We start from the raw sequence: 27,866 nt of genomic DNA, 5'->3' as shown, positions 1-27,866 counted from the left end.
AACGTATTTCTTTTGTTATAGAAAAATAAATGATTTTCTACCTCAATAATAGATTACCTAACTAGCAGTATTTGGCAAAATCTTGCTGAAGTTTGGGTCCTCATCGCTCTTGAACTTTTTGTTTTATTTGACCTTGTAACTTTTTTATTCGAGTGCAACTAATAAGACTTTTGAATAAGAATCCTGGTATCTAGACTATGATGAGTTAATAAGTCACAACCTTATAATGACATTTCGACTTTAAAAAACACTTAACACGGATTTTTTACAGAATTTATCATGTGACACACAAGGATACATGAAAAATGGTTACAATGTAAAACATTAATTCATTTTCTGAAAGAAAAAAAAAAAACCACACACATGCACACATAAAAACTACTCAAACAGACGACAAACACGATTCTTTAATATACAGTATATTTCTTCCCAATCACAACCAATGACGTTGTTAGTCGCTTGTTTGAGTCTGGTGATGTGATGAACTGGTTGGTTTTACTGGTTTTGTATGACCAAAGTGAGGCCAAGTCTGTAATAAAGCGTAAAAACTGTTCCCTGGACACTCGGTCTGTCTTACATCCCTATGTCCGTACATTTTATAATTATGAGTTATCTTTCCCATTCTAATACCACAAGCAATTACATTCTTAAGTGCAGTCAAAGCCTTGTCGTTGGGCACACGATCATTAAAATTCCCCATGATAGAAAAAGCAACTGCAACGTCATTCCAGCCGTACGTATGTGCCCCTACTCTGTCCCATCCTCTTGCCTCATATACTTGACCGTCCTCTCCTATAAGAAAGTTGTATCCAATATCGTCCCATGCTGTAAAATATTGGAACAAATTTAATTATAAAACTATAACACTATTTTTTGTTTGTAGACAATCTGAATAGTACGAATTTTTAAAATACGCAGATAGCATTTTATAATGATATCGGATATGTTCCTTACGTCGTATTAAACTACAATCCCCTTCCCTTTCATGAATGTGACTTCCCGAGTTATACTATTTACCGGATTTGTTATCACATAAGCAACACGACGGGTGCCACATGTGGAGCAGGATCTGCTCACCCTTCCGGAGCACCTGAGAGCACCCCTAGTTTTTGGTGGGGTTCGTGTTTAATATTCTTTAGTTTTCTATGTTGTGTCATGTGTACTATTGTTTGTCTGTTTGTCCAGTTTATTTTCGATTAATGAGTTTGACTGTCGCTCTGGTATCTTTCGTCCCTCTTTTATATCATTGTCCGTTCTGCATGTTTTGTTTATTTGCTGCTTGTCAAAGTCTATCCATTACCCAATATTTGATTACGATGACGATGCGGATACGCTTGTGTTTAAAGTCTGCTGTCTATACAATTCAGGACGAGAATATGTAAAACAATATAACTATTTTTATATATACTGGGAATTGTTTTGTGGTAGTAACGTACAGTATGCATTAAGCCTTGCATACATAGTTCGTTTGCCGATCCTAAATACTTATATAAAAATTTCAAATCTTTGGTATGACCCGACCAGGAATTAAACCTACTAACCCCTGTATTCGAAGAGAGCACATTACCAAGTGAACAACAAGGGGAATTTGTTTCTATTTGAAAAAAAGCTTTATTACATAATTTTAGTAGTGTACTTGTACCACAATCCAACAAAAACAACAGCCAAATTACCATTTTTTTTTAAACTGAAAAATAAGACATAAAACTTATTTTTTGGAGGGACAGGGGGTTTGAAAAAACTTACTGCGATTGTCCATATGAAAATTCTGAATGACTTTAAGTTCCTGTGAGCATGCGTTCTGGTCAAAGCAGTAGCTCATGGCTGTGTGGTGGATGAATACAAAACCAACAGGCGTTGACATCAGGTTTATACTCTTTGAAGGCCTGGCTCCCCATTGGTCTCTGGTAACCACATTATCACAGGACATGACACCTACACAATATAATCAAAACTGTTTTTTTCAAAAGTACATTAGTTTTGCGTGTATATACCTACAGTGTACAAGTAAACCCCCATGTGACTTACATAAACTAAAAAAACATACTACTAGTATTACATTCAAAATCACCTTTCACCTATAAGTACTATGTTGGTTATTATTGAGTTTAATGAGACCCTTATCTCATTGGTGGTTACTGAACCTTTAATTCTGACGTAAAAATTACTTTTGGTTTTGAATCTAAGAAGAAGCAGAACATAATTGAACTTAGTATAAAACCAAAAGCACACAGTCCCTCCCAGTCGTAAATATATCAAGTGTGGACACAGAATTGTGTTGTATGATTGGCATATCTTTATAATGATTTGTGCTTGTAGGTGCAGATGCCATTTTAAGTTTAACATTCTGTTGTGTTGTTTAGTCGACGAATGTGGACAATATTTGCATTGGAATAGTAAAAACAGTAACATAAGGAAGTAACAAAACACTTAAAACTAAGGACAAGTCACAGAAGAAACACCATTGCTTGAAATTACCATAACTGGTATTGTTCTACACATATGTTGCTATTTAACCAAGCAGTGCCTAGACTCTCATTACCAAATTGAAATTTGAAGGATTTGAATAAAAATAAGAAAAAAAGAAAATGATCCAATCTTTGAGATATGAAATGCAAGAAAAAAGAGTAAAAACTTGTGAAATTTAGTAAAAACTTTTATACGGATACTGGAAATGCAATTAAATAATTTAACATCTTGTCTGTCTTGTAAATATTATAAGAATGAGATACTGCTTTGGGTTATGTTATAAATTCAAAAGATTTTTTAGTTGACATTTCTAGACACCTACGTGTATTTAAATAAATGAACAGGTTAAGCATTTTGATTGATGTAAAATGACTTTCCTTAAAGACTCAATTAACTTTGCCTCGATATTGTAGAATTCGCTGTATCGAAAAACATTGTGTTTCATAAATAGTATCTTTCACAACAGATGAACAATGTAAGGGTTTGGGTTTGACCCATTACCTGTGTTTCCACGGTGATCTAAATTGTTCTTATCTTATCTCCAGCTACCACAATTTGTGGTAGTCATTTATTTAATCTACAGTTGCCATAATAGGCAATCTGCCGCTAAACTCATATTTTCAGATATATATTAGTGACAGTTCAATTGCCAGCGATCTACGGTAATACATATCTTGAGATTCTTATATCATTGTATACTAGTATACAAAATGTATAAATTTGGAGGCGCTGATGTGTTGCCAGGTTTTAATTAACAAATGGGATCACGACGTAACAGTTTATTAACTTATCAAATTGACGAAATTATTGTAAACAGAGCCGAATATCATCCTTGTTTATAATACGGAATATAGGAACATCAAAGCAGCTGTAATAAGTTCCATTTACCGAATTGTGGTGAAGGTTTGCATACAAGGACATGCTCAATAAATCCGACGTAAATAAAATAAAGCAAACACAGTTCTCCGCGGTAAACAGTGATTTCTGAAGTTTGTCTCTCCTTCAGCAACATAAAATGATTGAGTTAATTGAAGGCTATTTCATAGAATTATTATTTAAGATACAATATCCTTTAAAAATAAGTCTTACCTCGAGCAAAACATAATATAAGGACTATATACGTGTCCATATTGATTCACAGAACTAGCACAGAACAGCTCTGATAAGGAAAAGTTAGGGTTTCCAGTGACGACATGATATTGGAGGCCACCACTAGGGTACTAGCATGTAAAATGCTAGAGTTTAACTTTTATGTCATTTTTGTTTATAACTATATATTTATTAAAGTCCAATGATCAGTGAATAGTTACTATTGATGTGACAACATAGTTTATCATTTTACGATTATTGATCAATAAGATAAAAACAATTCTAAACAGAAAAAATCATAACTAAACCACATAAATTTACAATTTACAACAAGCTTTTACAGTATTATAGTTCGATGTTTTGAAAGGAAAAATGAGTTCCACCAATAATTCAAAAGAAAATTTATTGTTTTTATTTCGACAGTTTATTTGAAACAGTCCTCCAAATCGACTTAACGTTTCTGTCTTCCGTAGACAATAAAATGTAAATGCAGATGCGGAAATACTTTAGAAACCATGATTTAACACATGTCCTTGTCCTTGGGCATGCGGAGGCAATTATACCATATTTCCTTATCCTTATATGATTGAACGAAAAAGAAATAATGCACAGATCCGGTATATATTTCTTTTTATCCAAATTATTTTGGTTTTATACCTTGCAAACATTATGTTTATGCTTAACGTATTTAATTTTTAGCGCTTTTGATGAAACATTATGCAAACAGAAAACTCAATAGTCATGATAACAGCCAACATAGGTAGGTGCTAGATTAACTTATAATATTTGATATCTTGATTGGAGAAAAAAACATACACCATGTTTAGGCATTTCATAGGATGGACTGGACCCGAGACTGGACTCGCTTCTGGGGAAACTTGCTTTTAGACAACGGTAAAAAAAATCTAACCTCTAGATATAATACTCAAAATGAAAGTAAGCTTGTTGCATTGCAACAAGGTTTTAAAAATACATGTATCTCAAATGTCTCTGACGTATAAATTTCTGACAATGAAACATCTAGTCTAGAATTTGGTTTCTCCCGAGTCAAAAAGCCACATTAAATTGCTATTTTTTTTGTCTACAGCAACTATAATGTCTATCGTTTTTGTTGGTCCAATGCAAAAATAAAAAGAAGCTTGAAAATCAGCAATAACTATTTAAGCTGTATCTACAACATTACGTTCATGAAAGAGACATTTTCGGGAAATTAAAATAATTAAATAAAACTATTCATATGAAAGGGCACGAGAAAAAGAAAGTGACAATACAAATACAAATACCACTTGAACATGAACTTATCAATCAAATGTAGGTTGCATGAAATAAATTGTATAACATTTAATATGAATTATTTAACCCTGAATATTTTACACTTTACTTTAACGATAAAATAGTAAAATTATATACTAACCTTTGTTTAGTCCTTGTTGTCACAACACATTTATATCGTTGTAAAAACGACATCAAATACACATGTTTATATGTAGGTAATCCTGACCATGACAAAGTCTACACCTTTACATATCTACTTCCTATATTATTCATTATTATTGGTTATGAATTTAATAGGTCTACCCTGAAGTAAGACTTTCCCGGACTTTGTGTGTTTATTTCATAAGTGCATTGTATTGTTTTCCTAATGACAGTTTACGAAGGTTCAATCCTGTCCATCAATAGTATAAAATATTTAAAATTTCCCTTCCAAATTTCCGACAGTTATTTTAAACTTTAATGGAGTGTTTACAGTTGAATGACCTATAACAATATGTTTAAAATAGCACTTTAATACATATTTTACTATTAGTTTTTCGTGTGAACACCTACATACTAACATAAGTATCATCAAACAAGTTCGTCCTTAGATAAAGATCCGTTTTCAAACGCTTTCATTAGTCAACATAGTGCATAGCGATGATACCATTTATCGGACTAATTTAATTTATTCATTTAGTTTACAAATAAAAAATGTGATTCGCTTGCAAATGAGACACCTATCAATCAGATTCAAAATGACGTACTACATGTAGATGTTATAAACTAAATATATATGGGCTAACCAGTATTCTGAATTATGCCGCAGACTTTTTGTACGATAAATACAGTATACTACATGTAATATAATAATAATCTTAATTTATCTTACGGTAAGCGTAAATATATAGTTTGTTTTTTAAATGTATTCAAAAGGAATATGAAAAGCAGAAATCCAGGCATTCTGACCAAAAACACCTGTGTTCCAAGCTTAGACACGTGATCTGTATTTTAATCAGATTGAAATCCGAAAAACATTTAACGAGTTGAACGACGAAAAATGTGTTTGATTAGGGTCTTTTTGTTTTGAATTTTCCTCGGAGTTCAGTATTTTTGTGATATCTACACAGAACATTCATACACTACATGCACATTATTTCCATAGACACTGTGGATTCATTATTATTCGTCGGATACCAAATTCCTTGAATTTCAAATTCGTGGGTACAGGTAAACCAAGAAATTAAATATTCAACGAATTACATATTTTCGTTAAGGGTCTATGAAGACTTTTGCAAAACCACAAAATCAAATATCCACGAAAATGCAAGTTTTCAACAGTCCACGAAAATTGGTACCCATGATAGTAAGGGAATCCACTGGACTTTAGGAAAACACATTAAACACACAGAAGACAATTTTTGAATGGAGACAAAGATCAAAAAGCACTGTCCCTGGTTAGGGGAAGGTCGGCGCATTCAAATATGATAAACCCTGCCAAATACCTTACGTGCCTGTCCCAAGTCGGGAGCCTGCAGTTTCCATGGTTGTCGTTCATTTATGTCTGTGATTATTAGTTTTCTCAGGTAATTTATTTCCAATTTTTCATGTCGTGGTCTTTTAAATGGTAGGCACTTAAAGTTAACCATCGAGAGACGTTAACCACCGAGAGTCGGTTTTTAGACCCGCCCAGTGCACCTAAGCACACCTACTTTTGGAGCTCTTTAGTATGAAGATAAGAAAAGTATACGAAATTACGGAACTGTGTACCCTGTTTTATCCTTGTTGTTACCCGTAAATAAACTGGATCCCTGTTGTGTTCACTTATCGATACACTACGATGGAATTACGGACCAGTTTAACATAAACATGGTAAATGTTTGTTATTCACATACCCTAAACTGGTCCGCCGTTCTATCTATAGCTTTGCACCGAAGGAACGGGTTGGTGCCATTGTCACATTGGCATTAATTGGACGAATTTTACAAATTCAACGATTCGCTAATAAAATTGACCAATTATAGTGATAGGAAATTGACCTCAAATGTTAATTACTGTGATGCCGCAAAATAAATAAGTATCTGTTAATTAACCCCATGGTAGTAGCGCAGATAAATGACAAACAAGAGTGTTAACATGTTCTTGACAAACTGAGCCGGTATCTTTTATTCCCTTAAGAACTCAGTAGGGTTATAAATGTGCTAATTTCTTGTTTTATTTCCTATCAGTATAACACATAATAAACATAGCACATGATGCACTAGTCTCGTCGAATTATCAAATCCCGTGGTCAGAATTCTGACCACGGGATTTAGGCCATACCTGTTGTCAGTGTAGCGATAAGTGAACACAACAGGGGTCCAGTTTACACATACCCCTGATGGGGTCTTGAGAAATAAAAAGTTTCAAAGTTTCAAAGTTTCAAATAGATAGACAGCTGATAATCATAATTGATTAAGAAATAACCTGGAAGAAGAAATGAGTTAACTATTGATTATAACAGAAACGAGAATGTCCTCGTGTTTGTTCTGCTCAAAAAAGCAGGAACATTGGAGTTTATGGTTAGATTTTAAATATTTATTGTCTCCAAACTGGGTAAATTTGATATAGTAACAACCCCCCCCCCCTTTTTTTTTTAAATAACTCGAGAACCACACATCGCGCTCGCTGAACAAAGTAACAATAAGAAATAATTATTGTTAGTTTCAAGAATAATTAATCGTCAAAACTTATCCCCTCCCCGACATCAAAGGAAGATAAATGTATTATCCCAAAATTAGACTAAATTATTATGATATAATGACGTCTTGACAGGCTATTACTTTATTTTGTTTTGTTGGGTTTTTTTATTGCTTGACGTCTTCCTCCTGTATGAAAAATTTGTAAGGGTTCCGCGGAACCCAGTGTCTCGCCTATTTTTGCTGTAAATTGCAGACTCAACAACAATGAGGGAAAAAATCAATATAAATATTCCTCTTGTTACATGTACTATTTTATGATTGCAAGAAAATCTAAGTCCATTTAAAAGTAAATTACAGAAAAAACTGAGTAATCTTTTTACAAACTTTACTTCTGGATACAATATTATGATCATAAATAAGCTTCTGTCCAAGTTTGGTACAAACCCAGGATAGTTTAAGAAAGTTATTAAAATTTTTAAAACTTTAACCACAGAGTGAATGTAATGGTTCCCTGGAGAAAAACTAAGTCCATTTAAAAGTAAAATATGGAAAAAATGGATTTATTTATTTACAAAATTTACTTCTGGATACTATCTTATGATCATAAACAAGCTTCTGTCCAAATTTGGTACAAACCCAGGATAGTTTAAGAAAGTTCTAAAAACTTTAACCACAGAGTGAATGTAATGTTTCTCCGCAGAAAAAACTAAGTCCATTTATAAGTAAAATATGGAAAAAATGGAATTTTATTTTTTCAAAATTTACTTCTGGATATTATCTTATGATCATAAACAAGCTTCTGTGCAAGTTTAGTACAAACCCAGGATAGTTTGAGAAAGTTATTAAAATTCTAAAAACTTTAACTACAGAGTGAATGTTTTGTTTCCTCGCAGAAAAAACTAAGTCCATTTATAGTAAAATACGGAAAAAATGGAATTTTATTTTTACAAAATTTACTTTTGGATACTACCTTATGATCATAAACAAGCTTCTGTCAAAGTTTGGTAGAAATCCAGTATAGTTTAAGAAAGTTATTAAAATTTCAAAAACTTTAACCACAGAGTGAATATTTGTTGACGCCGCCGACGACGCCGACGACGACGGAATGTAGGATCGCTTAGTCTCGCTTTTTCGACTAAAGTCGAAGGCTCGACAAAAAGCCATTAATAGGACCCCCCCCCCTTTCCCCATAATATAGCTTTTTAAGAAGTCATAATTATTTGGACTACCCCTGAATATATTTCAGACAGACTCTTCTCTAAAAAAATGTAAACATGATTTGAGAGACATCTTTGGAATAGTTTTTTAAATGATTTAATTATTATGTCATGTATATAATTCACATAACATAGTTATAAACTGAGACTACTAGTATAACACATAGTGTTATAGTAGTCTCAGCTATAAACTTTCCATTGTATTGACCAATATGACTAACTCATATGCTCTTTCCCATAAATGTCACAATATCAATATATTACAGTAAAACTGATAGTTTGATGACATTGTTTAAGACTATTGACCTCAGGGCAGCCTAAACTGAGTTTAAAACTGTAATTTATTCATTAAAACAGTTCAAGACATGTACCTTCTGAAATGTGATTGCATCAAAATTAAACCTAAGGCATAACATACTTAGTGTGCAGGAAGTGCCACCAAATAAATACTGATTTGTAAAATTAGATGATGATATTTGTGAAGTCAAAGATATTATAGCTAGTTATAACTGGTTTTAGATATAAATCTGAGTAAAAGGATGATTTATATGTGCTCTTTCATGTTTAGATTATAATTTAAATTTAATCTTTTGAAGTTTTTTTTATAATATTAAGACATTAAAATCACAATTATTTATTTATACACAAACAAATAATTTTTGTCCTTTTTTAGTTGAATGACTGTACACAAACATTATACACACATAATTTTGATAATTCTGTAATGTTTTTTTTCTATAGCCCCAGAATGTGACAAAAGACTTATTAATCCAGATCTACAAAAAATAGAAATAGTTCAGCTACCATAAGACTGCTATGACAAAAATTCTGCAGTTTCCAGAATTTGAGGTAGAGTATAGTTAGGAAAAGTTTGAATATGCAGATGCTTAGTTTGCCATAAACAATTATGCCCTTGATACAAAAGCAGAGGAAACAAAAAAGTATGAAAATAGTTGAAAAGGGTAATCATTATTACCTAGTCATATACTGTAAATAGAAAAAGAGAAAGGCACTGGTTATGATTTGGTATTTTTAATAGCATTATCATTTGTCCTTAACTTGAAATATATACTGGATTGAGCTTGACATTTATTTAATATCATTGACACATGGTTGCAAGAAATGAATGATGGTAATTTAAACCTAGCAATTTTATTAAGATTTAAAAAAAAAAGCTTTTGATTTGGTAGAATATGACTTTCTTTGTTTAAAGCTCGACATTTATGGATTTAGTGAGACTACTGTTAGTTTTTTTAAGTCATTTGTAATGTTAACTCTGAACAACAACATGTAAAATTTGGTGTTCCCCAATGTTCTATACCTTGTCCTCTATTGTTTGTGCTATTTATAAATGACCTTCCCTTATGCATTAAAAATTGTGAAACAGACCTATATCGTTGTATATGCTGATGACACCACTATTCATAAATCAGGGGGAAACATCTAGAAAATATAAATGATGATGTTCAAGAAGATTTATACAGGGACTGGGTTGAAGAGTGGTGTAAAATGAATAACATGTTCATAGATGCAAATGAAACGAAATGTTTGATTACTGGAACAAAGCAAAAACTATTCAGACTTTTCAACCGAACTTGATAATACATTAAAGTATTACAAAATTCTTCATGTGAAAAAATATTAGTTTCAAAATTGACAGCCCACTAAGTAACTGGAGAAATCAAATTGACCAAGGTTGTGCTAATATATCATCCAGAATATACCATCTTTCTTAAATACATTTTTTTTTATATAACTGCAAGGAAACATAATACAATGGGTATTCTACCCCTAGTTGACTACTGTTGTATTATTTGGGATGAATGTAAAAATTAAGGGATAACAAGAATTTTAAAAATCCAAAAAAAAGGGCAGCATGATAAATTCTAGATGCAGATCCGTTATCCCTCTCGGTATATAGGAGCACTATATTCTATGTTAACCTCCGACAGTAGGTATCAACAAATATTGTTGATAAACGGTATATAGGAGCACTATATTCCATGTTAACCACTGACGGTAGGTATAGCCAATTACTGTTGATAGACGGTATATAGGAGCACTATATCTCATGTTAACCACCGACGGTAGGTATAGACAAATACTGGTGATAGACGGTATATAGGAGCACTATATTGTATGTTAACCACCGACGGTCGGTATAAACAAATACTGTTGTTAGACGGTATATAGGAGCACTATATTCTATGTTAACCACTGACGGTAGGTATAGACAAATACTGTTGATAGATGGTATATAGGAGCACTATATTGTATGTTAACTACAGACGGTAGGTATAGACAAATACTGTCGATAGACGGTATATAGGAGCACTATATTGTATGTTAACTACCGACAGTAGGTATAGACAAATACTGTTGATAGACGGTATATAGGAGCACTATATTGTATGTTAACCACCGACGGTAGGTATAGACAAATACTGTTGATAGACGGTATATAGGAGCACTATATTGTATGTTAACTACCGACAGTAGGTAAAGACAAATACTGTTGATTGACGGTATATAGGGACACTATATTGTATGTTAACCAGCGACGGTAGGTATAGACAAATACTGTTGATAGACGGTATATAGGAGCACTATATTGTATGTTAACTACCGACAGTAGGTGTAGACAAATACTGTTGATAGACGGTATATCGGAGCACTATATTGTATGTTAACCACCGACGGTAGGTATAGACAAATACTGTTGATAGATGGTATATAGGAGCACTATATTGTATGTTAACTACCGACAGTAGGTATAGACAAATACTGTTGATAGACAGTATATAGGAGCACTATATTCTATGTTAACTACCGACAGTAGGTATAGACAAATACTGTTGATAGACGGTATAAAGGAGCACTATATTGTATCATATGTTAACCACCGACGGTAGGTATTGACAAATACTGTTGATAGACGGTATATAGGAGCACTATATTGTATGTTAACTACCGACTGTAGGTATAGACAAATACTGTTGATAGACAGTATATGGGAGCACTATATTATATGTTAACCACCGATGGTAGGTATAGACAAATACTGTTGATAGATGGTATATAGGAGTACTGTATTGCTTGTTAACCACCGATGGTAGGTATAGACAGGTACTGTTGATATACGGTATATAGGAGTTCTGTATGGCATGTTAACCACCAACGGTAGGTATAGACAAATACTGTTGAAAGACAGTATATAGGACTATATTAAATGTTAACCACCGACGGTAGGTATAGACAAATACTGTTGATAGACTGTATATAGGAGCACTATATTGTATGTTAACTACCAACAGTAGGTATAGACTAAAACTCTTGATAGACGGTATATAAGAGCACTATATTGTATGTTAACCACCGACGGTAGGTATAGACAAATACTGTTGATAGACGGTATATAGGAGCACTATATTGTATGTTAACTACCGACAGTAGGTATAGACAAATACTGTTGATAGACAGTATATGGGAGCACTATATTGTATGTTAACCACCGACGGTAGGTATAGACAAATACTGTTGATAGACGGTATATAGGAGCACTATATTGTATGTTATCCACCGACGGTAGGTATAGACAAATACTGTTAATAGACGGTATATAGGAGCACTATATTGTATGCTAACCACCGACGGTAGGTATAGACAAATACTGTTGATAGATGGTATATAGCAGCACTATATTGTATGTTAACTACCGACAGTAGGTATAGACAAATACTGTTGATAGACGGTATATAGGAGCACTATATTGTATGTTAACCACCGACGGTAGGTATAGACAAATACTGTTGATAGACGGTATATAGGAGCACTATATTGTATGTTATCCACCGACGGTAGGTATAGACAAATACTGTTGATAGACGGTATATAGGAGCACTATATTGTATGTTAACCACCGACGGTAGGTATAGACAAATACTGTTGATAGATGGTATATAGGAGCACTATATTGTATGTTAACTACCGACAGTAGGTATAGACAAATACTGTTGATAGCCGGTATATAGGAGCACTATATTGTATGTTAACCAGCCACGGTAGGTATAGACAAATACTGTTGATAGACGGTATATAGGACCACTATATTGTATGTTAACTACCGACAGTAGGTATAGAGAAATACTGTTGATAGACGGTATATAGGAGCACTATATTGTATGTTAACCTCCGACGGTAGGTATAGACAAATACTGTTGATAGATGGTATATAGGAGCACTATATTGTATGTTAACCAGCGACGGTAGGTATAGACAAATACTGTTGATAGACGGTATATAGGAGCACTATATTGTATGTTAACCACCGACGGTAAGTAAAGACAAATACTGTTGATAGACGATATATAGGAGCACTATATTGTATGTTAACTGCCGACAGTAGGTATAGGCAAATACTGTTGATAGACAGTATATGGGAGCACTATATTGTATGTTAACCACCGACGGTAGGTATAGACAAATACTGTTGATAGACGGTATATAGGAGCACTATATTGTATGTTAACTACCGACAGTAGGTATAGACAAATACTGTTGATAGACGGTATATAGGAGCACTATATTGTATGTTATCCACCGACAGTAGGTATAGACAAATACTGTTGATAGACGGTATAAAGGAGCACTATATTGTATGTTAACCACCGACGGTAGGTATTGACAAATACTGTTGATAGACGGTATATAGGAGCACTATATTGTACCGACTGTAGGTATAGACAAATACTGTTGATAGACAGTATATGGGAGCACTATATTATATGTTAACCACCGACGGTAGGTATAGACAAATACTGTTGATAGATGGTATATAGGAGTACTGTATTGCTTGTTAACCACCGATGGTAGGTATAGACAGGTACTGTTGATATACGGTATATAGGAGTTCTGTATAGCATGTTAACCACCAACGGTAGGTATAGAGAAATACTGTTGAAAGACAGTATATAGGAGGACTATATTAAGTGTTAACCACCGACGGTAGGTATAGACAAATACTGTTGATAGACTGTATATAGGAGCACTATATTGTATGTTAACTACCAACAATAGGTATAGACTAAAACTCTTGATAGACGGTATATAAGAGCACTATATTGTATGTTAACCACCGACGGTAGGTATAGACAAATACTGTTGATAGACGGTATATAGGAGCACTATATTGTATGTTAACTACCGACAGTAGGTATAGACAAATACTGTTGATAGACAGTATATGGGAGCACTATATTGTATGTTAACCACCGACGGTAGGTATAGACAAATACTGTTGATAGACGGTATATAGGAGCACTATATTGTATGTTATCCACCGATGGTAGGTATAGACAAATACTGTTAATAGACGGTATATAGGAGCACTATATTGTATGCTAACCACCGATGGTAGGTATAGACAAATACTGTTGATAGATGGTATATAGCAGCACTATATTGTATGTTAACTACCGACAGTAGGTATAAACAAATACTGTTGATAAACGGTATATATGAGCACTATATTGTATGTTAACCACCGACGGTAGGTATAGACAAATACTGTTGATAGACGGTATATAGGAGCACTATATTGTATGTTATCCACCGACGGTAGGTATAGACAAATACTGTTGATAGACGGTATATAGGAGCACTGTATTGTATGTTAACCACCGACGGTAGGTATAGACAAATACTGTTGATAGATGGTATATAGGAGCACTATATTGTATGTTAACTACCGACAGTAGGTATAGACAAATACTGTTGATAGACGGTATATAGGAGCACTATATTGTATGTTAACCAGCCACGGTAGGTATAGACAAATACTGTTGATAGACGGTATATAGGACCACTATATTGTATGTTAACTACCGACAGTAGGTATAGAGAAATACTGTTGATAGACGGTATATAGGAGCACTATATTGTATGTTAACCTCCGACGGTAGGTATAGACAAATACTGTTGATAGATGGTATATAGGAGCACTATATTGTATGTTAACCAGCGACGGTAGGTATAGACAAATACTGTTGATAGACGGTATATAGGAGCACTATATTGTATGTTAACTACCGACGGTAGGTATAGACAAATACTGTTGATATACGGTATATAGGAGCACTATATTGTATGTTAACCACCGACGGTAGGTATAGACAAATACTGTTGATAGACGATATATAGGAGCACTATATTGTATGTTAACTGCCGACAGTAGGTATAGGCAAATACTGTTGATAGACAGTATATGGGAGCACTATATTGTATGTTAACCACCGACGGTAGGTATAGACAAATACTGTTGATAGACGGTATATAGGAGCACTATATTGTATGTTAACTACCGACAGTAGGTATAGACAAATACTGTTGATAGACGGTATATAGGAGCACTATATTGTATGTTATCCACCGACGGTAGGTATAGACAAATACTGTTGATAGACGGTATATAGGAGCACTATATTGTATGTTAACCACCGACGGTAGGTATAGACAAATACTGTTGATAGACGGTATATAGGAGGACTGTATTGTATGTTAACCACCGACGGTAGGTATAGACAAATACTGTTGATATACGGTATATAGGAGTATTGTATTTTATGTTAACCATCGACGATAGGTATGGACAAAATCCGACAAATACTGTATATAGACAGTGTATAGGAGTACTGTATTGTATGGTAAACACTGACGGTTGGCATGGACAAATTCTGTATCATGCATCAATTGTAAATAAAAGTATCATGTGAGTGACACAGTCTCATTGAAGCCTCTAGTTTTGATATTATTAATGTGGAGATCTGGTCTAATTTATCATTTTCTTTATTACATGCATGATAACTGCAACAATTGAATTGAAATAAAAGTCATAATATTTCTGTTGTAGGTTATCAAGATTTAGTGTTTCCATACAAGTGACAAAGATTGAACAACAAAAACATCTCAAACTTTACAGGACAGAGTAGACTTTTTTCACTGTGCCTAGTTTTGTCTTTATGTCTAAATTATGATACCTTTTAAAAAACCAATAAAATATGGAATAACATTTATTTCTATCTTATAAAGTGGAGTGAAGAAATAAGGGGTCATTGAAAACATAAGAATATATTGCTATCATATATGCAGATCAGCAACCCATACATTTGCAATAGCACATAAATATGGGACCAATAATTTCAAGTTGCCTTTTAAAAAAGACCTTATTAATGTTATGCGAGATACCACCAAAGACCACTAGGTGTTGATCAAATGATATTGTAAATAAGAGGGTTGTCCAAAAGCTGTTTGATATACACTACCATAATCAAACCACAATGGTAAAAAAACAGTTTTGGTCATGATCAGTCTTAAAAGAAGCAAATATAATTTAGAAAAAGTGCAAGCTGTTGATAAAAACTACAAATAACTGCCAGTCCTAAATGTGGGTGGAGATTACCATTTAGCACAAATGAGTTTCTGGACTAAAGAAAGTAATTTCGGCACAAACCGATTATACCCTTTCAAAAACTATGTGTAGTCCCTTTTATAAAAGTGGCAGATTATCTTTCTATCTAGAGTATCTATGACAAGTAACTGCTGCTCCTAGTGACGTTAGTCTTTGGTTTTTGAAAAAATTGGATATATTGTCACAATTCTTTTCTAAGGTACCGGTCTGATAAACAGGAAGTATCCAAATTAGCTGCTAAATATATGCACACTGAAATATAGTCCCTTAAAATTCCCATGGCTGTGTACATGTTCAGATACGAACTATGAAAATTTTGTTTATATCTTTAGAGAAGTAAAATCAAGTATGTATGTCTTTAGTTTTGTCAAATTGCTATCTTGTTTTGTCCTTTTATTAGGTAACAGTACTGATACAATACTGTAAAAATACGGAGATGTGGTATGATTGCCAATGAGACACCTACATGTATCCACTCAAGTTCAAATAAAGTGGATGTAAGCAGTTATATGCAACCATACAGCCTTCAACAATGAGAAAAATCATATCAAATATACCCTTGTAAATAGGTGTTGATCAAATGATATTGTAAATAAGAGGGTTGTATATTTCATGACGGTATAATACTAAACCCCTAACAGGAGGGATTGTGCCTGATATTCATATGATGAAGACATCATCTTTCAATCAGTTTAATTGAGGTCTGGTTCTGGCATGTCAATAACTGCTAGTAGTCTGTTGTTTTTTATGTATTATTGTCATTTTGTTTATTTTCTTTTGTTTCATATTCTGACATCGGACTCGGACTTCTCTTAAACTGAGTTTTACTGTGCGTATTGTTTCGCGTTTGTTTTTTCTACATTGGCTACAGGTATAGGGGAGGGTTGAGATCTCAAAAAACATGTTTAATCCCGCCCCAATTTTGCGCCTGTCCCAAGTCAGGAGCCTCTGACCTTTGTTAGTCTTGTATGATTTTTATACGACCGCAAATTTTGAAAAAATTTTCGTCGTATATTGCTATCACGTTGGCGTCGGCGTCGTCGTCGTCGTCGTCGTCGTCGTCCGGCGTCCGAATACTTTTAGTTTTCGCACTCTAACTTTAGTAAAAGTGAATGGAAATCTATGAAATTTTAACACAAGGTTTATGACCACAAAAGGAAGGTTGGTATTGATTTTGGGAGTTTTGGTCCCAACATTTTAGGAATTAGGGGCCAAAAAGGGCCCAAATAAGCATTTTCTTGGTTTTCGCACTATAACTTTAGTTTAAGTTAATAGAAATCTATGAAATTTTGACACAAGGTTTATGACCACAAAAGAACGGTTGGGATTGATTTTGGGAGTTTTGGTCTTAACAGTTTAGGAATTAGGGGCCAAAAAAGGGCCCAAATAAGCATTATTCTTGGTTTTCGCACAATAACATTAGTTTAAGTAAATAGAAATCAATGAAATTTAAACACAATGTTAATGACTACAAAAGGAAGGTTGGTATTGATTTTGGGAGTTTAGGTCCCAACAGTTTAGGAATTAGGGGCCAAAAAGGGACCCAAATAAGCATTTTTCTTGGTTTTCGCACCATAACGTTAGTATAAGTAAATAGAAATCTATGAAATTTAAACACAAGGTTTATGACCATAAAAGAAAGGTTGGGTTTGATTTTGGGAGTTTTGGTCCCAACATAATAAGGGGCCCAAAGGGTCCAAAATTAAACTTTTGTTTGATTTCATCAAAATTGAATAATTGGGGTTCTTTGATATGCTGAGTCTAACTGTCATGACTGTGTATGTAGATTCTTAACTTTTGGTCCCGTTTTCAAATTGGTCTACATTAAGGTCCAAAGGGTCCAAAATTAAACTTAGTTTGATTTTGACAAAAAATGAATCAGTTAGGTTCTTTGATATGCTGAATCTAAAAATGTACTTAGATTCTTGATTATTGGCCCAGTTTTCAAGTTGGTCCAAATCGGGGTCCAAAATTAAACTTTGTTTGATTTCATCAAAAATTGAATAAATGGGGTTCTTTGATATACCAAATCTAACTGTGTATGTAGATTCTTCATTTTTGGTCCTGTTTTCAAATTGGTCTACACTAAAGTCCAAAGGGTCCAAAATTAAACTTAGTCTGATTTTAACAAAAATTGAAATCTTGAAGTTCTTTGATATGCTGAATCCAAAAATGTACTTAGATTTTTTATTATGGGCCCAGTTTTCAAGTTGGTCCAAATCAGGATCTAAAATTATTATATTAAGTATTGTGCAATAGCAAGTCTTTTCAATTGCACAGTATTGCGCAATGGCAAGAAATATCTAATTGCACAATATTGTGAAATATCAAATTTTTTTTTAATTAGAGTTATCTTTCTTTGTCCAGAATAGTAAGCAAGAAATATCTAATTGCAAAATATTGTGCAATAGCAAGATTTTTTTTCAATTGGAGTTATCTTTCTTTGTCCAGAATCAACTTAAATCTTTGTTATATACAATATACAATGTATATTCACTTTTTACTACCAACTGATAAATTAAAATAATCTTTACCATTCAGTGATAACAAGCAGTTTTTTTACATCTTAATATTTTATGATGTATTTAAATGAGTAGTTATTGTTGCAAACTCCATTAGAAATTTTAATTGAGATTAGTTTTGGAATAAGGGAAAGGGGGATGTGATTAAAAAAATTGGGTTCAATTTTTCTCATTTGAAATTTCATAAATAAAAAAGAAAATTTCTTCAAACATTTTTTTGAGAGGATTAATATTCAACAGCATAGTGAATTGCTCTAAGAGAAACAAAAATTTTAAGTTCATTAGAACACATTCATTCTGTGTCAGAAACCTATGCTGTGTCAACTATTTAATCACAATCCAAATTTAGAGCTGAATCCAGCTTGAATGTTGTGTCCATACTTGCCCTAACCGTTCAGGGTTCAACCTCTGCGGTCGTATAAAGCTACGCCCTGCGGAGCATCTGGTTAATTTTAGTTTCTTGTGTATAATTCGGAGCTTAGTATGACGTCCATTATCACTGAACTAGTATACATATTTGTTTAGGGACCAGCTGACGGACACCTCCGTGTGCGGGAGTTTCTCGCTACATTAAAGATCTATCGGTGGCCTTCGGCTGTTGTCTGCTCTATGGTCGGGTTGTTGTCTCCTTGACACATTCCCCATTTCCATTCTCAATTTTATAGTATGATTTACATCTGCAATAATCACGAAACAATCAGAGACAAGTTTGGGTCTAAATCTGTATGTCCCACATAATCAAATTGACCGAAGAGAGAGGCGAAAGATACTAAAGGCTTATTCAAACACATAAGTCAATAATAAACTGACAAAACCACGGCAAAAAAGAGAAAGATTAAAAAACAAACAACAGTATGCAAAACACAACAAAGAACATCAAAGACTGAACAAAACGAACCTCGCCAAAAAACTGGTGTGACCAAATGACTAATTTATCTCAGCCTTACATTATTTAGCAGATCCCAACATTCGAAACATGATCCTATTAGATGACCTCATGTCGACATCGGCCAAAGACTCCAGAATAAATGATTTGTTTACGGAAGGGTGTCACCATAGGAATTTATCGGTCGTCGTTTTAAATCAGAATTTATACTTTGGCAAAGACCCCACTCAGAGACGAAACTGTCATTATCTCGTTCTCTTTAATAACCCCATTGATCGACAGCCCATCGTGACTCTTGGCCGACAGATGTATCCTTCTCGAGGGGACTTCTTTCTCCGGAAATTCGAAGAGGCAACGAGGACACCTTTCGGGTACCTTCTTGTTGACCTAAAAGCTAGAACCCCAGAAGCCTCCAGATTGCACACAGAGGTCTTGCAGGTCGGTCAAGGATAGACACCAGACGGACAGAGGGATGACGACCGTCTCTCGAATACTTTTGAAACGATAGTTCGGTCTCATCAGACGAAGATATTGCCGACGAGACAACACACAGTTCGTCAGAGGATGCTGAAATACGAAAAGATCTCATCGCCTGTCAGGATTGCGGAGTAGTGTTTGCTCACCTACGTGGTTAGAAGCCCAACGTCAGCAAGGATGTGGGAATAAAAACGGCATTGCTCTCCCGATGACCGGGAAAGATGTAGAGGATGCTTTGAGTGGATTGTCCGTGACCGTTTGCTGTGCAGAAGACTTGCCTAGATATGTGAGCGACAGGCCTAGAAGGTTTGTGGTCAATACGGACAACTGTGATCAAAAGGGGAGTCATACGGTTGCATTTCATTTCCCCGCATCGGGTCCATCAGAATTTTTCGACTCCTTAGAACGATTACCGGAAAAGTACCAACGCTATTTCAGAAATGTACTCATCGTCAATGGACCGAAATACTGTGTGGTTTGCAATCAAATCCAACCCGATGATTCAGATACATGTGGCCTGTATTGCATTTATTACGTACAATTGAGATGTCGGGACTCGAGATGAAGGACATTATCAACAACTTTTCATCCACTGACACGATTCAGAATGACAGTAAACTCGTAGCCCTATTTGGTTAAATGAAAAATAATGATACAAAAAAAATAATGAAAAAAGAAAGAAAAAAAAAACAGAAGAAAAGAAAAAAAAAATCTTAAAACACCTACATGGATGTGTAGCAGGTCTCAAGTCTTGAAAAACTCTTTCTAGGGTCACTAATAGTATCCACCCTGGAGGGTAGCCTGGTCAAACATTAAGATATAGCGTCCAGGATTTAAGCCCAAATATGGCGTCGGCGTCTCGATGTCCGAGTAACATGGTCCAACCCGAAGTTTGCGTCTTGATTTCAGGGTCGACTTTGGCGTCCGCTTTAAGGCCCAAATATGGCGTCGGCGTCCACACCAACTTTCAAATATGGCGTCAGCGTCCGACGTCCACCTTAATGGGGGTCATTCTGTCCCACAAACACTACTGTTGTCTCATTGGCAATCATACAACATCTACTTTTTTATATTATATATATATTATCTATACGTATATATTTTCTATATACGAATTTTACATTTTTAGATGATGCAATGAAAATTCAGAAGATATGTTGTAGTATTATTAATTTGTATATTTTAACAAATTTGATTCGTATAGGGATAGTCACATGTTAAACTATATTTTCGAAGGTAGAGAGAAAACGGCGGATAGCAAAAAGCATATTGACCGGCAAAAAGCATATTGCACGGTTATTTTTAGAATATCTAAACACCGATATACTTTGTGACGTCATGTAATGAATTTCAGGATATTGTTTAACGTTTTGAAACAAATGATATCAGTGATCGATTATTTGACGAAAAAAACTTTTCAAATACATAAGATGTCAAAAAAAAAGTAAATGAAATAACAACTAATATGTTGTTATTGTCAAGGAGACAATGTAATATCTATAAAGTTCCAACAAACCTAAATGACGATTTTGATACAAACATGGTCGGAAATTAATAATATAACAAATATAGCCTTTGTATGAGGTCAATACAGGATATATCGACCCAAAGAAGTATATTGACCTCGGACTTCGTCCTCAGTCAATATACTTCTTTCAGGTCAATATATCCTTGTATCGACCTCATACAAAGGCTATATTTGTAAAATATTGCCAATGAGAAACTTATCTACCAAAGACAAACGAACGTGAATCAGCCATGAGTTACACATATGTAATCATGTAAAATGCTATTAAAACCCATTCCTGACTAGATGTGACGAAAAACGAAAACTAACAGCCCGATTAATGCTGAAACGATAAACGTAAAATCAATATCAAAGACAGCAACCAATAACAATACAGTGCTCCTATTTACCGGCTACCAACAGTATTTGTCTACACCTACTGTCGGTGGTTAACCTGCAATACAGTACTCCTATATACCGTATATCAGCAGTATTTGTCTATACCTACCGTCGGTGGTTAACATACAATATAGAGCTCCTATATACCGTCTATCAACAGTATTTGTCTATACCTACTGTCGGTAGTTAACATACAATATAGTGCTCCTATATACCGTCTATCAACAGTATGTGTCTATACCTACTGTCGGTAGTTAACATACAATATAGTGCTCCTATATACCGTCTATCAACAGTATTTGTCTATACCTACTGTAGGTAGTTAACATACAATATAGTGCTCCTATATACCGTCTATCAACAGTATTTGTCTATACCTACTGTCGGTAGTTAACATACAATATAGTGCTCCTACATACCGTCTATCAACAGTATTTGTCTATACCTACCGTCGGTGGTTAACATACAATATAGTGCTCCTATATACCGTCTATCAACAGTATTTGTCTATACCTACTGTCGGTAGTTAACATACAATATAGTGCTCCTATATACCGTCTATCACCAGTATTTGTCTATACCTACCGTCGGTAGTTAACATACAATATAGTGCTCCTATATACAGTCTATCAACAGTATTTGTCTATACCTACCGTCGGTGGTTAACATGCCATACAGTACTCCTATATACCGTATATCAACAGTACCTGTCTATTACCATCCATCGGTGGTTAACAAGCAATACAGTACTCCTATATACCGTCTATCAATACTATTTTTCTCTACCTACCGTCGGTGGTTAACGTATAATACAGTGCACCTATATACCGTCTATCAACATTATTTTTCTATACCTACCATCGGTGGTTAACATGCAATATAGTGTTCCTATATACTGTCTATCAACACTATGTTTCTAACCTGTTTCTATACCTACCGTAGGTGGGTAACATGCAAAACAGTCCACCTATATACCGTATATCAACAGTATTTGTTTATACCTACCGTCGGTGGTTAACATGCAATATAGTCCTCCTATCTACCGTCTATAAACAGTATTTGTCTATACCTACCGTCCGCGGTTAACATACAATACAGTCCTTCTATATACCGTCTATCAACACTATGTTTCTATTCCTACCATTGGTGGTTAACAAGCAATACAGTACTCCTATATACCGTATATCAACAGTATTTGTCTATACCTACTGTCGGTAGTTAACATACAGTATAGTGCTCATATACACCGTATATCAACAGTATTTGTCTGTACCTACCGTCGGTGGTTAACATACAATACAGTGCTCCATTACACAATCTATTGACAGTTGTCTATACCTACCGTCGGTGATTAACATGCAATATAGTGCTCCTATATACCGTCTATCAACAGAATTTATCTATACCTACCGTCGGTGGTTAACATGCAATATAATGCTCCTATATACCGTGTATTATCATTTTTTTTTCTAAACCTACCGTCGGTAGTTAACATGCGATATAGTGCTCCTATATACCGTCTACCAACAGTATTTATCTATACCTACCGTCGGTGGTTAACATGCAATACAGTACTCCTATTCACCGTATATCAACAGTATTTGTCTATACCTATCGTCGCTGGTTAACATACAATATAGTACTCCTATATACCGTCTATCAACAGTATTTGTCTATACCTACTGTCGGTAGTTAACATACAATATAGTGCTTCTATATACCGTCTATCAACAGTATGTGTCTATACCTACTGTCGGTAGTTAACATACAATATAGTGCTCCTATATACCGTCTATCAACAGTATTTGTCTATACCTACTGTAGGTAGTTAACATACAATATAGTGCTCCTATATACCGTCTATCAACAGTATTTGTCTATACCTACTGTCGATAGTTAACATACAATATAGTGCTCCTATATACCGTCTATCAACAGTTTTAGTCTATACCTACTGTTGGTAGTTAACATACAATATAGTGTTCCTATACACCGTATATCAACAGTATTTGTCTATACTTACTGTCGGTAGTTAACATGCACTATAGTGCTCCTATATACCGTCTGTCAACAGTATTTGTCTATACCTACCGTTGGTGGTTAACATACAATATAGTGCTCCTATATACTGTCTATCAAGAGTTTTAGTCTATACCTACTGTTGGTAGTTAACATACACTATAGTGCTCCTATACACAGTCTATCAACAGTATTTGTCTATCCCTACCGTCGGTGGTTAATATGCAATATAGTCCTCCTATAAACTGTCTATCACCAGTATTTGTCTATACCTACCGTTGGTGGTTAACATGCCATACAGTACTCCTATATATCGTCTATCAACAGTATTTGTCTGTACCTACCGTCGGTGGTTAACATGCCATACAGTACTCCTATATACCGTATATCAACAGTACCTGTCTATACCTACCATCGGTGGTTAACAAGTAATACAGTACTCCTATATACCGTCTATCAATACTATTTTTCTCTACCTACCGTCGGTGGTTAACGTATAATACAGTGCACCTATATACCGTCTATCAACATTATTTTTCTATACCTACCATCGGTGGTTAACATGCAATATAGTGCTCCTATATACCGTCTATCAACACTATGTTTCTAACCTGTTTCTATACCTACCGTAGGTGGCTAACATGCAATACAGTCCACCTATATACCGTATATCAACAGTATTTGTCTATACCTACCGTCGGTGGTTAACATGCAATATAGTCCTCCTATATACCGTCTATCAACAGTATTTGTCTATACCTACTGTCGGTGGTTAACATACAATACAGTCCTTCTATATACCGTCTATCAACACTATGTATCTATACCTACCATTGGTGGTTAACAAGCAATACAGTACTCCTATATACCGTATATCAACAGTATTTGTCTATACCTACCGTCGGTGGTTAACATATAATACAGTACTCCTATATACCGTATATCAACAGTATTTGTCTATACCTACCGTCGGTGTTTAACATACAATACAGTCCTTCTATATACTGTCTATCAACACTATTTTTCTCTACCTACCGTCGGTGGTTAACATATAATACAGTGCACCTATATACCGTATATCAACAGTATTTGTCTATACCTACCGTCGGTGGTTAACATACAATACAGTCTTTCTATATACCGTCTATCAATACTATTTTTCTCTACCTACCGTCGGTGGTTAACATATAATACAGTGCACCTATATACCGTATATCAACAGTATTTGTCTATACCTACCGTCGGTGGTTAACATACACTACAGTCTTTCTATATACCGTCTATCAATACTATTTTTCTCTACCTACTGTCGGTGGTTAACATGCAATATAGTCCTCCTATATACCGTCTATCAACAGTATTTGTCTATACCTACCGTCGGTGGTTAACATACAATACAGTCCTTCTATATACCGTCTATCAACACTAAGTTTCTACTACCTACCATTGGTGGTTTTAAAACAAGCAATACAGTACTTCTAAATACCGTATATCAACAGTATTTGTCTTTACCTACCGTCGGTTGTTAACATATAATACAGTACTCCTATATACCGTATATCAACAGTATTTGTCTATACCTACCGTCGGTGTTTAACATACAATACAGTCCTTCTATATACTGTCTATCAATACTATTTTTCTCTACCTACCGTCTGTGGTTAACATATGATACAGTGCACCTATATACCGTATATCAACAGTATTTGTCTATACCTACCGTCGGTGGTTAACATACAATACAGTCTTTCTATATACCGTCTATCAATACTATTTTTCTCTACCTACCGTCGGTGGTTAACATATAATACAGTGCACTTATATACCGTATATCAACAGTATTTGTCTATACCTACCGTCGGTGGTTAACATACAATACAGTCTTTCTATATACCGTCTATCAATACTATTTTTCTCTACCTACCGTCGGTGGTTAACATGCAATATAGTCCTCCTATATACCGTCTATCAACAGTATTTGTCTATACCTACCGTCGGTGGTTAACATACAATACAGTCCTTCTATATACCGTCTATCAACACTATGTTTCTATACCTACCATTGGTGGTTTTAAAACAAGCAATACAGTACTCCTATATACCGTATATCAACAGTATTTGTCTTTACCTACCGTCGGTTGTTAACATATAATACAGTACTCCTATATACCGTATATCAACAGTATTTGTCTATACCTACCGTCGGTGTTTAACATACAATACAGTCCTTCTATATATCGTCTATCAATACTATTTTTGTCTACCTATCGTCGGTGGTTAACATATAATACAGTGCACCTATATACCGGATATCAACAGTATTTGTCTATACCTACCGTCTGTGGTTAACTTACAATCCAATACTCCTATAGACCGTCTATCAACACTATTTTTCTATACCTACCGTCGGTGGTTAACATGACATATAGTACTCCGATATACCGTATATCAACAGTACCTGTCTAGACCTACCATCGGTGGTTAACAAGCAAAACAGTACTCCTATATACCGTATATCAACAGTATTTGTCTGTACCTACCGTCGATGGTTAACATGCAATACAGTCCTTCTATATACCGTCCATCAACAGTATGTTTCTATACCTACCGTCGGTGGTTAACATACAATACAGTCCTCCTATATACTGTCTATCAACACTATTTTTCTCTACCTACCGTCGGTTTTTTGCATACAATACAGTACTCCTATATACCGTATATCAACAGTATTTTTCTATACCTACCGTCGGTGGTTAACATGCAATACAGTACTTCTATATACCATATATCAACAGTATTTGTCTATACCTACCGTCGGTGGTTAAAATATAATACAGTCCTCCTATATACCGTATATCAACAGTATTTGTCTATACCTACCGTCGGTGGGTAACATACAATATAGTACTCCTATATACCGTATATCAACAGTATTTTTCTATACCTACCATCGGTGGTTAACAAGCAATATAGTAAACCTACATACCGTATAACAACAGTATTTGTCTGTACCTACCGTCGGTGGTTAACATACAATACAGTCCTTCTATATACCGTCTGTCAATACTATTTTTCTCTACCTACCGTCGGTGGTTAACATATAATACAGTGCACCTATATACCGTCTATCAACACTATTTTTCTATACCTACCGTCGGTGGTTAACATGACATATAGTACTCCTATATACCGTATATCAACAGTACCTGTCTATACCTACCATCGGTGGTTAACAAGCAATACAGTACTTCTATATACCGTATATCAACAGTATTTGTCTATACCTACCGTCGGTGGTTAACGTATAATATAGTGCTCCTACAAAATGTATATACTGTCTATTAAAATTATGTGTCTATACATACTGTCGGTGGTTAACATACAATAAAGTGCTCCTATGAACCGTCTATCAACAGTTTTCATTGATACCTACCGTCGATGGTTAATATAACGTATTATATGGTCCGTATTATATAGTGCTCATATATACCGTCTGTCAAAAGTATCTGAATTTACCTACGGTGGTTAACATACAATATAGTGCTCCTATATACCGTCTATTAACAGCATTTCTGTATACCTACCGTCGGTGGTTAACGTCAAATATAGTGCTCCTTTATATACCGTCTTTCAATAGTATTACTTTATACTTACTGTCGGTGGTTAACATAGAATTTAGTGCTCCTATATACCGTCTATCAACAGTTTTTTGTATATATCTACCGTCTGTGGTTAACCTACACTATAGTGCTCCTATATACCGTCTATCAACCGTATTTGTCTATACATACCGGCGGTTGTTATCAAAACAAACTATGTTCAATCGGCAGTCCAAAGTTTCGTATCTATACTTCACTCAGAATGACCGATGACATTTATTT

At 34.7% G+C, this 27,866-nt stretch overlaps 1 protein-coding gene and 1 long non-coding RNA gene across 4 annotated transcripts; one reads left to right on the top strand and one right to left on the bottom strand.

The window, feature by feature from the left end:
* Positions 1–392: 392 nt before the first annotated feature.
* On the bottom strand, positions 393–5,327 carry LOC143073408 (peptidoglycan recognition protein 1-like). 2 transcript variants are annotated; one of them, XM_076248933.1, is made up of 3 exons: positions 4,973–5,327; positions 1,747–1,935; positions 393–825 (listed from the first exon to the last, which is right to left on the bottom strand). In XM_076248933.1, the coding sequence occupies exons 2-3, from the start codon at positions 1,928–1,930 to the stop codon at positions 452–454; spliced, it is 558 nt and encodes a 185-aa protein (XP_076105048.1). In that variant the 5' UTR covers positions 1,931–1,935; positions 4,973–5,327; the 3' UTR covers positions 393–451. The 2 variants fall into 2 exon arrangements, with proteins under 2 accessions (XP_076105048.1, XP_076105047.1); XM_076248932.1 differs by lacking the exon at positions 4,973–5,327 and adding an exon at positions 3,559–3,710.
* Positions 5,328–6,601: 1,274 nt separating this feature from the next.
* LOC143070844 (uncharacterized) lies at positions 6,602–15,780 on the top strand. Of its 2 annotated transcripts, none has more exons than XR_012976738.1 (3): positions 6,602–6,684; positions 9,452–9,559; positions 15,618–15,780. It is a non-coding gene; the product is annotated as an uncharacterized LOC143070844 (long non-coding RNA). The 2 variants fall into 2 exon arrangements; XR_012976737.1 differs by lacking the exon at positions 6,602–6,684 and adding an exon at positions 7,243–7,373.
* Positions 15,781–27,866: the final 12,086 nt, after the last annotated feature.

Source organism: Mytilus galloprovincialis, chromosome 4 (assembly GCF_965363235.1).
Source record: "Mytilus galloprovincialis chromosome 4, xbMytGall1.hap1.1, whole genome shotgun sequence".
Taxonomy (NCBI): Eukaryota; Metazoa; Mollusca; class Bivalvia; order Mytilida; family Mytilidae; genus Mytilus; species Mytilus galloprovincialis.
This window is presented reverse-complemented; position numbering and strand designations above follow the sequence as displayed.